Consider the following 16,085-nt stretch of genomic DNA (forward strand, 5'->3'; position numbering starts at 1 on the left):
AACAGCTGCTCCAGTACCCAAGAGACAGCTCTGGAGGATTCTCAGAACCTGGGCCACCAGAGGGCCAGGCAGGGACAAATTAGGTTAAAGGTGAAACCTCTGGGTCAGGAGTCCTCGGGGCAAGCCGGGCGCGTTAGGGCAGGCTGGTGTTGACAGCAGGTGAGGATGGCATCCCCATGAATCTGGGAGGGAAGTGGGCTGCTCAGGTGGCCGGTCTATTGCACAGGTGCGAAGCCAGAGGCCCAGGCCGGACGCGGTCCCAGCTCTTGTCCCTCCGCAGGCGGCGCCAGAGCGCAAGCCCGCCTCGTGACTCCAGTTCACAGTCCCGCCGGGCGGGGCGAGGGGCGGGCCCGGGAGCCTGGGCGTTGGAGCGCGGTCACAGTCACGCCGCGGGACGGACTCACGGACGATCGCTCAGCCGGACCTTTCAGGGACATGGGGGAGCGCGTCACTCGTAGCTGCTGCCTAGGCTGGGACTTCAGCACGCAGCAGGTACGGTCGCAGGACCCCACTGCCTGCGGGGCGGGGCCATCGCCTCCGCTACGCCGCGCGGGCTTGCTGGCTCCGGGCCCTGGGATCCCTGGGCGGAGCAGCGGGTGCGCCGCACTTTCGAGCTTCCCGGGGCTCAAGCGCCTCTTCCTGGTGCGTGGCTGCGGGGCGATGCCCTGCCGGAGAGGTGCGCTCTAGACTCCAGCCTTTCCGGAAACGGCGGGCGCCCCCCGGCGGGACCCAACTGGCACGTAGCAGGGACGTGTCCAGAGAGGGGCGGTTCGCCTGCTGACCTGGGCACTGAGTAGTAGGGACTCCAAGACATTCAAATCAGTGAGGCAGAGAAGCCAACAGACTGGTAGACGTGCGTGCTACGTGTATAACCAGTGACCTGAAATGGATCACCCTTCCAACCGCCTACCCCCATTCTTTTTTCTTTCTTGAAATGGGCACAATGTACAAATGGACTTTGCCCCTCCCTTTGGCCGCCCTTGGATGCACCAGTGTGCTTGGGTCTGTGGACCCAGGACTACTGGCCAGAGGAGGTCTGTGCTGCTTTCAGGTCCTGCAGACAGGCGAGCAGAATTAAAATGTGCCATCAAACTGAGCATGGGATGCCCATGGGACTCCTCTTTATAAGTACTGGGGGATAAATACAGTCAAAACCCCCAGTCTTTAGGTGGGCCAAGGGAGCAGGCCTCAGATAGCTCTAAGGGGAATGTCCTGTGGGACTCCAGTTGCCTTGCTAGGCTTCAGTTTCCCCATCTGTCCAGGAAAGGAACTAAATTCCCGAGGTTGGAAATATGCTTCATCGGGACATTAAATGTGTCTAGATCATGATCATGGTTGTTGAGACTAGCCCATGGGCCTTGCCTGGTATCTCAGACCTCTGCAGACATGAGTGACACCTGCCCCTTTGCCTCCATTCCTTGCCAGGCACTGGAACCAGCTCATCTGTACTGGTTACCTTTAGAGGGTCTTGGCTTTTGGCTGTTTGGGGAGCCACGATTCAGGTTCTTCATTTTATTAAATCTTTGGATATGTCCCCAGATGAAGCCTTTGTTGCCATGGCTACCGTGATATACCCTAGCCTCCCAGGGGGTGTTTAGGCTGAACCTTGCCTAGTGATGTTACTAACTCCTGGGCCAGTATAGAAGCTGAGGAAAACTCTATGCTATTTTTTTTTTTAAATGCCTTCCAGGTGAAAGTTGTTGCTATTGATGCAGAGCTGAATGTCTTTTATGAGGACAGTGTGCATTTTGACAGAGACCTTCCAGAATTTGGGTATGTACCTGTGTGTGTGTGTGTTGGGGGGCCAGTGGCTTTGGGTTTCTTCCAAAATTTACATTCATGAACCACGGTGTTATGGTTTTATAAAATTTTAGGAATGGTGATCTTGACAGATCTCTGAGTATCTTTTTTCTCTATACCTGGAATACTTTCTTCTCCATTTCTTCCCAATGCTATTCATCCATTTGCTCATTCATTCCTACATGTCTTAAGTGTCATTTGAAATCTGCTTTGTAACAGACACTGTGCTGGTTGTTATCAGTCCATTTTCTGTTGCTGATGACATAATGCCACAGACTGAGTAAGTTATAAAGAAAAAAAAAAGTTTATTCTGGCTTATGGTTCTGGCAGAAATCTAAGGGCCACATCTGGTGATATCCTTCTTGTTTTCAGAGTCCTAAGGTGGCACAGAATATCATGTGAGAGATAAAAAGTATGCCTGTGTATTTGTGTAGGAACTCTCTCTCTCTCTCTCTCTCTCTCTCTCTCTCTCTCTCTTTTCCTTTTGGTGCTGAGGATCAAATTTAGGATCTTGTACATGCTAAGTACTTGAGAGAAGGAGTTACTTCCTCAGCTGTTGACACTGTCCCTGTTCTCAGCCTAAGCTTCTAGAGGCCTTGCACACTTCTGCTTTTATTCTTAGAATCCTGCTCAGTGTCACCTGAACAAGATCAGGCTAGCCTGCTGGAGAATAAGAGACATGTCACCTCCTTGCCCTCTTCCTCAGCCAAGAGCCAGCCAGCTAGCAGCAGAGCCCTCTAGCTACTGTTAGCTGACCACAGATGCACCAGTGAGCCCAGCTGAGCCCAGCCCAATGTCTGACCAACAGAATTGTAAGCTAAGTGAGCTTAGTGCTTTCAAGGCACTACATCCCTCTCTCCCTTTTTTGGCATCAAACTTGTAGTCCTCCTGTCTCCAGAAGACAGAGCTTGGATTATAGGCATGCATTACCACACCTGGCCTTGTGTGAATAGTTCTGTGGACTTATACTTTCCTTTCTCTTAGCTATTAGGGATAGAATGGTTAGATCACAAGATATCTAATAGATGGTGTGGATTATGAACCTATTTTAAAATATTAATTTATAGTTGTAAGTGTTAGATTTTATTAAACCAGCTTTTTGCAGGAAGGTCCTTTAGGGGTGAGATAAGGATGAAGATGAGGAGAAGGTTCCAGGAAACTTCCAGGGCTTCCAGTTCAAGGAATCCCTGGTAAGGGAGCACAGTGGCACTCACCTGTAATCCCAGCTATTTGGGAGGCTGAGACAGGAGGATCCAAAGTTCAAGGATAGCTTTAGCAATTTAGCAAGACCTTGTCTCAAAAAATAAAAAAGGACTAGAGATGTAGCATAGCAGTAGAGCATCCTCAGGTTCAAACCCCAGTACTGTGCGTGCATACACATACCTACCCCTCCACCACTCCGGGGCTGCTGTGATAGGTGAGAACTTCCTGCAGATGTAGCATCTCTGTATAACAGCTGTCCCTGACTTCTCCAAACTCATGAGGTTTCAGAGGGCTTTTAGTTCATCCCCACATTCTCCCATTTCCTTCCTGGCCTCTGCACCATGCCTCCCCTGGCCAGACCCTCATGCCTAGAAGATCCTTTCTAAGAATTGCCACCTCTGGGCCACCTTGGGTGATTCCATGCCTTCTCTCCCCATCTTTCCCTCTCAGAGTTCCACTTAAAGCTGGGGGGGGGGGGTTGTTTATCAGCCAGTTTCTAGCATCTGCCACCCCAGGCTGGCTTCACTGTGGTCAGCCTGCCCTGAGGCTCCAGCCAACATTCTATCTTGTTCTCCCTGCAGGACTCAGGGTGGTGTTCATGTGCACAAGGACAGGCTGACAGTCACCTCTCCAGTCCTGATGTGGATCCAGGTAAGCACAGGCATCCTTTCCTTCTGTCCCTAGCCTGTCTCACTGATAGTCTTAGTGATTTACTAGGAAGCCCCAAGGTGGAAGCTCATGAGAGCATCTATTGAGACCAGGTTCTCATGGTTTAAGGGAGTCTGTTTGGTTCCTAGGGCAGGTTCAGCCTTAGCCTTTGTGAGAGGACTCACAAAGGACTTCCAGGTACCAGAGTCACACAGCTGCCAAGTTCTCCTAGTACCATATTTATTTGTTTGTTTTTGTTTTTGGTACTGGTGATGGAACCCAGGGCCTCATTCATGCTAGACAAGCACTCTATACTAAGTTAAACCCCCAGACTTTTTTCAAAATTTGAGATAGGGTCTCATTATTCCCAAGCCGGTCTGGAACTTGTGACTTTTCTTGCTTCAGCCTTCTGAGAAGCTGGAATAATAGGCTTGTGCCACCACTCTGAGCTCACCAGTGCCATCTTTAAAATACCACAGAGAAAGCCTTCCAAGATACTTGGAAGTATCAGTCAGGTGCTGTGGTCTGTCTTCTACCTTGAATTCCAAACAGCCCTTGGAATGTTATGCTTATCCCCCTGGACCCTTCAGCTTCAGGGCGTGGGCATTCACACTGGTAACTTAGAGCCTGACCAATCATGCTCAGATCAGTCCAAATGGGCCTGCCTGCTTAGGACTAACAAGAAAGGAAGATTCCTGTGGCTGGATCTAGTGACCCATGGGGCTCCAGGACCAGGGATGTAGACAGCACAGATAGGCATGATAGGGCTTGGACTGCCTCACGTCCCATGGAGACCAGAGTCTCTGAAACTAGAGGCCAAACAGGCAGCATTTGGTGTATCTGCCAAAAGCTTTTTTGAGTCCTCCGATACCTGTTAACCAATTCCTGTATTAAATTCTTCCTGATAAAAGTAACTAGTATAAGTTCTTTTTTATCAATCTGACCATGACTCATATACTGGAGAATTGGGTAAAGGATAGATTTTAATCTAATAGAAGAGCTGGAATGTATTTCAGAGAGCTAAGCCAAGGTGGGGATTCAGGGAGTTAGAGGCAAGCTTTACTGTTAAGAGGTCTCAGAAATGACATTAATGGCATCTGATATACAAAGGCCTTCATTGGGGAGGCAAGCACAGAAGAAAGATCCAGGCTTCGGTGGGGGGTCAGGGTGATTTCTGGAACTGTTCCTAATTTGTTAGACCCTGCCTAAGGTTTGACAAGCAGGGAGACAGCTGGCAGCATAGTCAGGGCTGGAGGGAGCCCTCCTAGCATGATGCAGGGACAGCAGGATCAAGCAAAAGCTGGAGTGATTTCTCTGTCCTCAGGGAAGACACAGGCTGAGGTGAATCTGTACTTCCTGCTGTGAAATCTTAGGGGTAGTGTCAAGGTCTGTTGGTCGCACCATTCACCCCACCCATGGTGTCTTGCTGGAAAGATAATTGCAACCAGATATTGGAGGGTGGACCGGGGACTTGTGACAAACGGCCACCATCTCTACCCACATCCTCAACTTTGGGCTCCTAGACACAAAGAGTCTGGGCCTGGAGCCCTCCTTTGATGGAAGAGCTCTCCCCCTGCTTTGCTCTTCATTTCTCTGTTAAGTCAGATCATTAATATGGTGGGTTAAAAAGAAACCTAAATTTAGGCTGTTTTGTTTTGCTTCTCCTGAGTGCTTGGAAGTCCCAAATTGAAGAACAAACTTTAAAGACTTGTGATTTGTGAATCTATTTATTTTAAACATTTTTAGCATAGTTGACCTTTTTATTTGATTGATGCCTACTTGTTTAATTAACATATTCTAGTGCTTACAGATCCTGTCTTTAGGACCTTCTTCCTCTGCCCAGAGCCCTTGCTGTAATGGCAAGCACTGCATTTCCATTTTGAGGCTGTGGCTTACCCGATTCAGTAGTTCAGTGTAGTCACGGTGGATTCTGTTCTTCTTCTCAGGCTCTGGACATCATCTTGGAGAAGATGAAGGCTTCGGGTTTTGACTTCTCTCAAGTCCTAGCCTTGTCTGGGGCAGGCCAGGTTTGTGTGTAATAGCCATGTCGGTCCTCTGAGGGTGGCTGTTGGAGACAATGGCCTGGGTGAGAAGGTGATGGCTCCTTTTGGGACACACATTTGTTGTTAGTGAAAGTGCCTCCAGCTATTTCACCTTAGAGACCATATGACTTACTTTATCTAACAAGGATCTGGGACAGTTCTTATGATGAAGCAGCATGTAAAATAGGACATTTGGTGAGCGAACCAAATAGAGGTCCTCTAAAGAGGATGGAACATTCAACATGAATTTATTATGACTATTTGGGGGCACTGAAATTGCTTTTCTGTTTCCTGGAAGTAAAAGCCAGATAAGAAATGATACTAATGATGGCAGTAATTTTAGTAGTAGGAGTCATAGTCATAATAATATCAAAGAATGCTGACTGAACCTTTAATATGGCCAGGGATTGCACTGAGGAGTTCATGTCCATTATCTTAGACCCTATAGCAATTCTAAGAGGGTACTGGTTATGTTGATCAGCGTAAGAGCTCTGGGCATGCCCAACTTTGTCGTTTACAAGCTGTGACCTGGGGAATATCACAGGCCTTCTAAGTGCCTCCAGATTCTCATCTGTCATAGAGTTATGTGAACATTATTTTATAGAGAATACTGGGACATAATAAACCTTATTTAATGTTATCTATGGTTTTTATTATTATTGACATTTACCTAAGGACATTGAAGCACACAGAAATGATATCACCTGCCCAAGCTCATCTAGCTGCTAGAAAGGGAAGTCAGTACCACCTCCAGTCTCATCCTCTAGTCCCTGTGCTATGCTGGAGTCCCTTCACTTCTCACTGGGTCACTAGGTTTTTACCTTCTCATTAGATGGACTTCTAAAGAGGCCTTTTGCTTTACCCCTGACCTAATAGGAATTTATTGTTCTTATTCTCATTAAACTAAAAGGATTACTTGGGAATCCATTTCTCTCACCTGGACCCCAGGCCTGGGCACCTGTTGCCTTCCTAGACATCTGTTTTAGTCAACTTTTTTATCAGTGTGATTAAAAGACCTGACAAGAACAACATAGAGAAGGGAAAGTTTATTTGGGGCTCACGGTTTCAGGGGTCTCAGTCCCCTAGCTCTGGGCCCAAGGTGATGCAGAATATCATGGCGGAAGAGCATGGCAGAAGAAAGCAGTTCAGGACATAGCAGGCAGGAAGCAGAGAGCTCTGCTCTCCAGGGACAACATATAAACCCTCAGTGACCTGCCTCCTCCAGCCACAGCCTGCCTACCTATAGTTACCGCCCAGTTAACCCCTATCTGTGGATTAAGTCACTGATTAGGTCCCACTGCTCATAATCATTTCACCTCTGGAAATTCTTGCATTGTTTCTAAACCATAATGTCTCCAGTCCCCATGACTGGGAACCCTACAAGTGCCTCAAATAGAATGTCCTAGACTGGGTACTCTGTCTTCACCCCATACCTCCTTCTCTTCAGATTCCCTTTCTCAGGGAATTCTCATTGTCCTCTTGTACTCCTTGTCCAGGAGTACAAGCCATGTGTCATCCTTACTACTCCATCTTCCCACTCCACATCCAAGTTGTAAGAAACTCTTGAATCTACCATGTCTCTGCCAGCACTGTCTCTGTTGTCCCAGGCCAGGTATCTGTTACTTCCCTCTAAGCCTCTGCTGCAGCTCCTCTGCCTTCTTCCTACTTTTCCCTGACTCCCATGAGCCCTTTTATACGCTCAGCCCTGGCCACAGAACTCCCCTCCAGACCATGGCTCCTACCACCTTCAAGATGATCCCAGTCTCCTAAGCCTGGTTTTCAAGATCCTTGGTGCTCAGGCCGCCTCCTCTCCCTCCATCCCATTGCCTAGGTCCTGCTCTAGCAAAAGGCCCATTGCTTAGAATGCCACCCTTCACCAGACCTGCCAGGCTGGCTCTCACCTGTGGATGCTTTCTCTGTGGAGCACCCGTGCACCTAACTCTGTCCTAACACTCAGCACCCACTTGACTTAACTATACTCCAACCTGGTTGGGTTCTGTGTGTTCTCACAGCCCTGTCGCTGCAACTCCACAGGGTTTTGTGATTGTACATTTGTATCTTTTCCCCTGACTTAACTCCAATATCCTGAGAAATAGAGTCAAAAATATCCTTTTCATCTATCCTATGTCTGGTGTGATCTAGGGGCTCAAGTGATTGAATGAGTAGGACGAGTGAATTTTAGGTAATGTTGCAATCAGTACATTTAAATACAGTTTTACAACAGACACCAAGATACAGAAGAGTAATTCTTTCTTGGAACCTTACTATAAATTTTGGTGTGACAGGGCAGAGTTCTTTCCATTTTATTGAAATGAAAACCAAATCTCATAAAGGTGATGAGATCTTTAACTAAGACTTTGCAGAGACAGGCTTGGAGCCCAGTTCTTTGGTGTGTGGCCTGGGACTTTCTGTGTCTCCAGGAGGCTGTGATACCACTGTGTGATCACATGAGCATGTGCTTGGGTTTCCCTTCAACAGCAACATGGAAGCATATACTGGAAGACTGGGGCCAGCTTGACACTGACGGCACTGTCACCAGATCTCCCATTACACCAGCAGCTGAAGGTAACTGTGACCATGTCTGTGAGTCTGAGAAACTTCAACAGAGAGGGCAGAAGAGCCCCAACTCCTGTGGCCTGGAAGTCTGGGGCTGTATGCACTGTTGAGAATATAAGGAGTTGGCTTCAGCAGCAGTTCTGTGGGTGGTCTGTCCTGCCTCCCCAGGTGGAGTTTCCCCACTGTCTGGGCAGGGCGTCAGGTGCTAATGACCTGAATCACATAAGTCCCTTCCTCCCAAAATGACTTTGAGCCATCCTCTGCATGCCTCTCGAGAATCTCCCCTTGGTGCATGCTGTGAAGTCAGGGGCTCTGCCTTCCCCCTTTCTCCTGAGTTCCAGAAGTCCCTGAAAAATCTGCACCTGACTAGAGCTGTAGCTCTTCTCTGGTAGTCTCTAGTGTTGTCTGCTGTGCTCAGGTGCCCTCCCTGGAAGAGCCTTTGCCTTTAGGCCTTCAGGGAGAGACCCCCCAGGGCCAGGCCAAAGGGTTGCCATTGATGGGTCTCCCAAGGGCACATCCTGGGAAGAAGTGCTATACCTGCTCTTTGAGTCAACCATGGAGCTCAATCTGCACCTTTGTGCTTCTTTCCAGACTTGCTTCTCCATCAGCGACTGCCCAGTGTGGATGGACTCCAGCACCACAGCCCAGTGCCGCCAGCTAGAGGCCGCCGTGGGTGGGGCCCAGTCTCTCAGCTGCCTCACAGGGTCCCGCGCCTATGAGGTGGGCAGCCCCCACAATGGGTTGGGGAATAGGGCAGATCTTTTCTCTAAAAATGGGTGTCTAGGAGGGTGGAGTGGTACCCAGTCTCTGTGGGAGTCATGTGAAGTGTTGCTGGTGCTACCCAAGGGAGCCAGAATGGGACATGGTGTCCCGGCCTCCTGATCCAGGTTGTCCTGCTTCCCTGGGCACGTACCAGGCCAGGGCAGCCTCTTCCCATGAGTTCCCAGGTCAGGCTGGGATGTGAAGTGAACCCAGCTAAGCTACTCACATCAAGCTACTACTGTACATGGTATGATCATGGCAACCTCAGTCTCATTCTCTGAAACCTGGACATAGCAATAGCACTTCCATTGTATTTTTTATTTTTATGGTTTTTTTTTTTGGTGGTAGATGGACACAATATCTTTATTTTCTTTATTTATTTTTATGTGGTGCTGGGGATTGAACCCAGTGCCTCACACATGCTAGGCAAATGCTCTACCACTGAGCTACAACCCCAGCGCACCATTGTAGTAGAAAAGAGTCAGAGAACATAAGACTGTGCAGTGCCTGGCTGACTTCAGCCCCAGCCCCAGGGATCATGTGATTGGCCACCATGGATCATGTGACCTCACTGGAATTGAGGTTTAGGGGATCAACCCAACTTAGGCCACCTGAAACAAGAGGAAGTCGGATGGAGAGAATATCTGCATAAAAGTGCCTCAGTTCATGAAGGCTTGTCCAGTCCTGACAAGTGAGAGGCCCTCCCAGAAGGCCCAGAAGTTACTTCTGTGTCCTTTGGGTACAGGGGGATTGTTTATTGCCAGAGTATTTGATTACCCTAGAACATTTTAAGGATCCAAAGGCTAAAATACACAGTGTGATTGTTCAGCAGAAACTAAGCATTTCCAGATTAGGGGCCTTTTAAAAGTTTTTATTTTACCACCAAATATTCAGTGCATGCTATGTTAAACTCTCTTTATGGAGTTATTTATTCTGTGTAGGATTTTGATTTCTAAGAAGTTGCACTCTTTTTTCAGCGTTTTACAGGAAACCAAATTGCAAAGATATACCAGCAGAACCCTGAGGCCTACTCACGCACAGAGGTTGGTTCAATATTCATGTTTGATTGAAAGTCACAGATACTCAGAAGGCTGAGGCAGGAGGGTGACAAACTTGAGGCCAGCCTAGGCAACTTAGCAAGACTCTGTCTCAAAGTAAAAAATAAATAGGGCTGGGGATGTAGTTCAGTGGTAGAGTGCTTGCATAGCATGTGCAAGGCCCTGGGTTCATTCCCTAGTACTGTGGGGGAAAAAAAAAAAAAGATTACAGTGAGCTGAACACCTCCTATTGTCTAGTGACATTATAGCTGTCTTAACTTTGAAGGGAATTCTCATGTGTTTGTGACAATGATGCTGTAAATAAAACTGCTATGCTTCTAGTCTCTTAAAAGTGTTTTTATTTTTTTATTTTTTGAGTTTCTGGTATTGGTTATTCTGAAGATACCAAAGCTATGCTTATATAAGAACATAAAGGCAAAAAAAAAATTATTTGTACCTTTTCTATGTTGAGATATGTTTAGAAGTCAGATGTGGTAGCATATACCAGTAGTCCCAATAACTAAGGAGGCTGAGGCAGGAGGATCTCAACTTAGGAGGATTGCCAGCCTCAACAACTTAGTGAGGCCCCAACCACTTAATAAGACCCTTTCCAAAGGGCTGGGATATGGCTCAGTGATAAAGTGCCTCTAGGTCCAATCCCCAGTACCCAAAAAAGAAGATACATTTAGATACACAAATATTTACCATTGTGTTACTATTGCCTACAGTATTCAGTATGGTGACATGCTGTATAGATTTGTAGCCTAGAAGCAAGCAGTAGGCTCCACCATCTATCTGGGTATGTAGTATGCTTGGTTTGTGTAAATATCCTGCATGGTGTTCGCACAATGATAAAATTGCCTAATGACATTTTCTTAAACCATATCCCTGTTATTAAGCAGTGCATGACTGTATTCAACTTGTTTTTTTCCCTCATTGTCAGACTGTTGCCAAAAACAACAGCCTTGTGAGAAAAAGAAGTCAGGGGCTCTCATGACCAGAAGGAGTCCGGGGCAGGGGCAGGGAAGAAGTGGTGGGAATTTGGGTCTTTCTGAGACCACCTGAGTAGGAGATCTGGGTGCCTTGGGGCTCTCTGTCCATTCACTTTCCTGTATGGTTGATGCAGGATGGCATGGCTGGTGGGCACTTGATTGGCATGGGTCAGGGTCTTCTCTGTAGACAGGTGGGGCTGGAGCTTTGTGTCTCTAGCTGTGGTCCTTCAACCTGTATCACAGGTTGCCAGATCCTTCCTGGTAGCCCAGTTTCCAAAAGCCAGCACTTAATGCTACCCAAGAAGCAGCTCTACACCCTAGCTGTTGATTTTTTCCTTGCAATAAGAAGATGACCATCTCACAATAAACTCAAAGTACCCTTTTAATCTTGGAAATTCACACGCAGTTTATTATTTAATGATTTGAAGGTCTAGGTTACTCTGTTGCATTAGCCATGGGGGATTGCCTCCCCAAACTCTGTGTGTGGAATAAAGGTGGCCTGATGGGGACAGGAGGTGGCAGCACTCTGTCCACTAGTCCTGGAGCCCATAGTGCTCATGTGGATTCCTCAGGCTGACATTTTAAGTTCTGTCAGTGATTCCATCTATCACATGATTTTAAGGTCTGGGTTCTTAGGGACCAGCTTTTATTTAAACATATCCCAAACCCCCAGGAGTATCTTGGTTCATTCTGAGTCCTGTGGTCACATCCTCTTCCCTGTGGAGGAGGAAGTCAGGGCACATGTTTCCCAGCCCATGGATTCTGTATGGAAAATCAGCTTCTCTATGCACAGATTTTTCACGGGCTTTTAGTTTGTGTTTTCATTGATCTTGACAGTTCCATGGCCTGTCAGAAATTGCAGACAGTGAGTGCTCTACCCAGGAGTCAGTTCTTGGAATTCCAGCTGCTCTTATCTGGGATACTCAGTTTCCACTGTTTGCTTGGATTTTGCTCAAAGTTTCCACTTCCCTTCCCAATTTAAAACTCTCTTCCTGTTGTGTCAGAAGTATTCAGTAACTTAAGGTATGTGGAAGCGAGTAACCTTTTACTGTTTCTTTTTCAGAGAATTTCTTTGGTCAGTAGCTTTGCTGCTTCCCTATTCCTTGGTTCTTACTCCCCCATTGACTACAGTGATGGTAAGCCTTAGGAGTTCTGACTGGGTGCTTGTGGGCATATGGGTACGCAGGCAGTAAGAGCCCCATCCACCCTGGGTGGATGCTCATCTTGCAGCTCTCATCATTGGGCAAGAAGGGAGTGTATTAGTTCTCTTTGCTGTGTAACAAATGACCCTAACATTTATAGCTGAAGACCATAAGTATTTATTTTCTCACATAGTGCCTGAGGGTCAGGAATGTGGGAGTGGCTTAGCTGGATGATTCTGGCTCAGGATCTCTCTCAAGGTGTCAGGCAAATTGGCAGCCAGGGAGGTAGTCATTTGAAAGCTTAACTACAGGATTGAGCCTTCCAGGATCTTGCACAGGACTGTTGACAGGGGGCCATAGTTCCTCACAATGTGTCTCCTCTGGAGGACTATTAGTGACATTAGAGAGGAAGAGAAAGAAAGGAATAAAAAGAGGAGGTCAAGCAAAAACTGCATAGTCTTTTTCTTGGAAATTTTGGAAGCAACAAGCCATTGCTTTTGCCTCATTCTGCTGTTCACACTGACCAATCCCAGTAGAATGAGGTGCCCCCTCAAAGCCAGCAAAAAGCAAAGTATCGAGCAACTCAGTGAGACCCTGTCTCTAAATAAAATACAAAATAGGGCTGGGGATGTGGATCAGTGGTTGAGTGCCCCTGAGTTCAATCCCCGGTACCAAAAAAAAAAAGTCCATGAACTTGTAAAATCCATGTGGGCAGATCCATATCAGCTCTGGGGCTGCCTTTGAGGGGGCACCTTGAAACCCAAGAAATAGGGCTGAGGTTGTGACTCAGTGGTAGAGTACTCGCGTAGCATGTTCGAGGCCCTGGGTTCAATCCTCAGCACCGCATTAAATAAATAAATAAATAAATAAAGATGATATTGTGTCCAACGAAAAAATAAATATTAAAAAAAAGAAACCCAAGTAATATGTGGAGCAACAGATTTCCAGGCTGCCTGTGGTGTTTGATCTGTGAGGACATTTAGAGGAAGGGATGCTCCATGTGCTCCAGGAATCCTGCTGTCCTCTGGTTCTCTGGTTCAAGAACAGTGTGGTATGTTGCAGACAGACGTTCTATGAATTAAGAGGCCCAGGCACCAGTTGGCTGTAAGATAATTATCTGCTTTTTGCCAATTTTCACCAAAGGTTCTTTTCTCACAGGTTTCTATTTTGTTGTTGTTGTTGTTTGTTTGTCTGTTTCCTTCCTTTTTCAGGTTCTGGAATGAATCTGTTACAGATCCAAGACAAAGTCTGGTCCCAGACTTGCCTTGGTGCCTGTGCCCCTCATTTAGAGGAGAAGCTCGGAGCACCGGTACCATCATGCTCAGTTGTGGTAGGTGCCCCCTTTTGTAACTACAGTTAAATTGGATTTTCTGCCATTACAATCCCCATTTGTGTTCTTTTTTCTTTAGCTCTACAGTGTTATAGTTAATAGCAAACCATCAGCAATTCCTTCTCAGGTGCTTTTCTCACAAACTTGGAAGAATGAAATTCACGGACAAAGGAGGGACCAAGGGGACAGCTCTCGCTGAGTGAGAGAGATCCTAATAGAGGATTGCCACCAAAGTGTACCAATCTAGGGGCTTATATAACTGCTGGGTAGGGATGTTGCTCAAATGTTTATGCTAATCAGGTACCAAAAGAATGCCAAACCTATTGGTCCTTTTATGATAATTAGGTTATCAGGAAGGTGACTTGTTCATGGGTCAGACCTGTGACATTCTGATGATTTGTTCCCTTTTAGCCCTTGAGTTTGAAATTATCTGTTTCCACACAGAGCTGTTCCACCTTCCCTTTTCTTACTTCTCTTGAGTCAAAGGATTTGGGGTGATAATAAGGCTTGGAATGTTTAGACAGAGCCATCCGTTTATATGCAGTAGTGCGCACTTTGCATTTACTTAGAGAAATCTTTTGGGAGCCTGTTGCTATAACTGTCTGCTTGTAGCTTACTGTCTGACTAACCTACCTATTCATCGGGGCTCCTGTAAGAGCTGGCAGCTACAGGGAAGCACTGACATCTGTGCAGGCACACCCATTCATCATTTTACTCACAGGCGTGGACACATGAGGCTTTCAGTTTAGTCTAAGACAAGAATTTGATGTACGTCAAAGTAAAGTACCTGGATCAGCACCTTGCACATAGCAGGACTCAGGGGCATGTATAGATTGCTGGCTCATAGCAGGGGTGAGTTTCAGGGTGATTGCATACCTGAGGAAAAAAATGCAGACTGCTGGAATTCTAGGACTGGGACTACTACTGAGGCTTGAAGCAGGCAGGCTTGTGGGGAAATAGAAATGCCAGGGAACCCGGATGTGCATAGACTGCTTGGACTGAGTTCTAGATCTACCACGAACTGCTTCTGTTTAATCTGTGCCTTAGTTTCCTCATCTGGAACAATGGGAAGAATACTGTTTTTCTTATGGAGCTACTGTGAAAATCAGATGAATTATGATATATTTAAAGTGCTCAAGATGGTGCTTGGTAACATGGGTAAAAAAAAAAGACTTGATCGTCAGTGTGGTACCACCCAGTTGAATATCCTGGTGGGCCCTGGTTGGCTGGCCCTGTTCTTGGCTGTCCTGGGGGGATAACGGAGTAGAAAAAGTCCTGGGAGGTGCCCTTGGGGTCCTCTGATGGGGTGCACATGGCACATGGCCAGAATAACCAGGAAGAACTCCATGTGAGAGTGTTGGGTGTGAAGGGAGGAGAAGTAACCCTGAAGCCTGCAGAGAATCATGGAGCTTAGAGGGACAGGCCACCAGGAAGATGGAGTTTGGGGAAGTATTCTCCACTGGGACTTTCAACCACAGAAGCCCTTTTTTTTTTTTTTTGGAGGATTCTCACTGACATGATGAAAATCACCTTTACCGTTATGGGGCAGGATGTCACAGCCAAACCCCTATAACACAAAGTGTGCCATGGAGGCCAGTGCACAGGACTGAAGGAAAAACCAGCCCGCCCCAGAGGAGCCAATGGTGCGAGACCCAGCTAGATAGGTCATGCATGTCAGAAGGACAAAGCAGCCTCATCCCCGGGGTTGCCATCCATCCCATGCGTGGCTTTTAGTTTAAGGTGAAATGGAGAGCAGCATTTTGTCCAGGGAAGCAGGCTTTGTTTGCTGTGAACTAGGAATGAGTGACTCCAAGAAGGAGCCTGTACAGAGATAAGCAGTGAGAACTGATTTTTGAAAAGATGCATTTTCATTTGTCAGATATCACACGATGGGGGAAGCCATTATGGCTTCAATACAGGTGTCCCCTGCTGCCCCCTACCTGAGCTGTATCTCCTCACTTTCCATTCTGGGGCTTCTCTGATTGTGTTTGTGTTCTGGGAACTTGGAGGTGCAAGATGTTAACACCCCATAGGACGCCTGTCATGAGTGAGGTGAGGGAGCCTTGTGGATGGTTAACCGCTCCTCCCTCTCTGTCCCCAGGAGGCCATTCCTCAGGTCCATTTCCAGCTCTCGGAGGTTCCTCTGTGGCCTGAGCCTCAGTTGCCCACAGTGATGATTCTTGGGCCAACTTTCCCTCCTTCCCTGTTTGTCTTTTCTAGTCCCCACTCCTGCCTCCTGGGATCACATCCCCAAACAAACCACCTGCATGCAGCCCTGTCTCAGGCTCTGGTTTCGGAGGCATTCTGAATAGAGATATCAGTTTTCCCAGGTATTAGCTTGTTCTGATGGGCATCTAAAATTTTTCTGGCTGGAGCAAAATTTTCTTCCCAGACACCAGGAAATCTTCATTTATTTTAAACTTTTGAAACTACAATATAGTCAAAGAATGGAGGACATGTTCTGTATTTTATAACTGCTTTCTCAAGCATATACGTCTGTTGGGGGTTATCCTATGCTCTTATCCCATAGTGTCTTGTGGTTCCTGGATGGGTCCCCTCCCCCACCACTGCCA

At 47.1% G+C, this 16,085-nt stretch overlaps 1 protein-coding gene across 3 annotated transcripts in view; it reads left to right on the top strand.

Moving 5' to 3' along the window:
- The first annotated feature begins 357 nt into the window (after positions 1–357).
- Positions 358–16,085, top strand: part of Xylb (xylulokinase) — a 44,147-nt gene continuing 28,419 nt past the window's right edge. For all 3 annotated transcript variants that reach the window (XR_011703948.1, XM_027932509.2, XM_071599862.1), the window contains exons 1-9: positions 358–492; positions 1,691–1,773; positions 3,585–3,654; positions 5,598–5,678; positions 8,172–8,258; positions 8,841–8,969; positions 9,989–10,054; positions 12,104–12,176; positions 13,394–13,512. Coding sequence is in view for 2 of the 3 variants with exons in the window: in XM_027932509.2 (XP_027788310.2) it covers positions 436–492; positions 1,691–1,773; positions 3,585–3,654; positions 5,598–5,678; positions 8,172–8,258; positions 8,841–8,969; positions 9,989–10,054; positions 12,104–12,176; positions 13,394–13,512 (765 nt within the window). In the remaining variant the exon portion in view is untranslated. The remainder of the gene's footprint in view (positions 493–1,690; positions 1,774–3,584; positions 3,655–5,597; positions 5,679–8,171; positions 8,259–8,840; positions 8,970–9,988; positions 10,055–12,103; positions 12,177–13,393; positions 13,513–16,085) is intronic.

The sequence above is a fragment of the Marmota flaviventris genome, chromosome 1, assembly GCF_047511675.1.
Source record: "Marmota flaviventris isolate mMarFla1 chromosome 1, mMarFla1.hap1, whole genome shotgun sequence".
In the NCBI taxonomy this organism is placed as follows: Eukaryota; Metazoa; Chordata; class Mammalia; order Rodentia; family Sciuridae; genus Marmota; species Marmota flaviventris.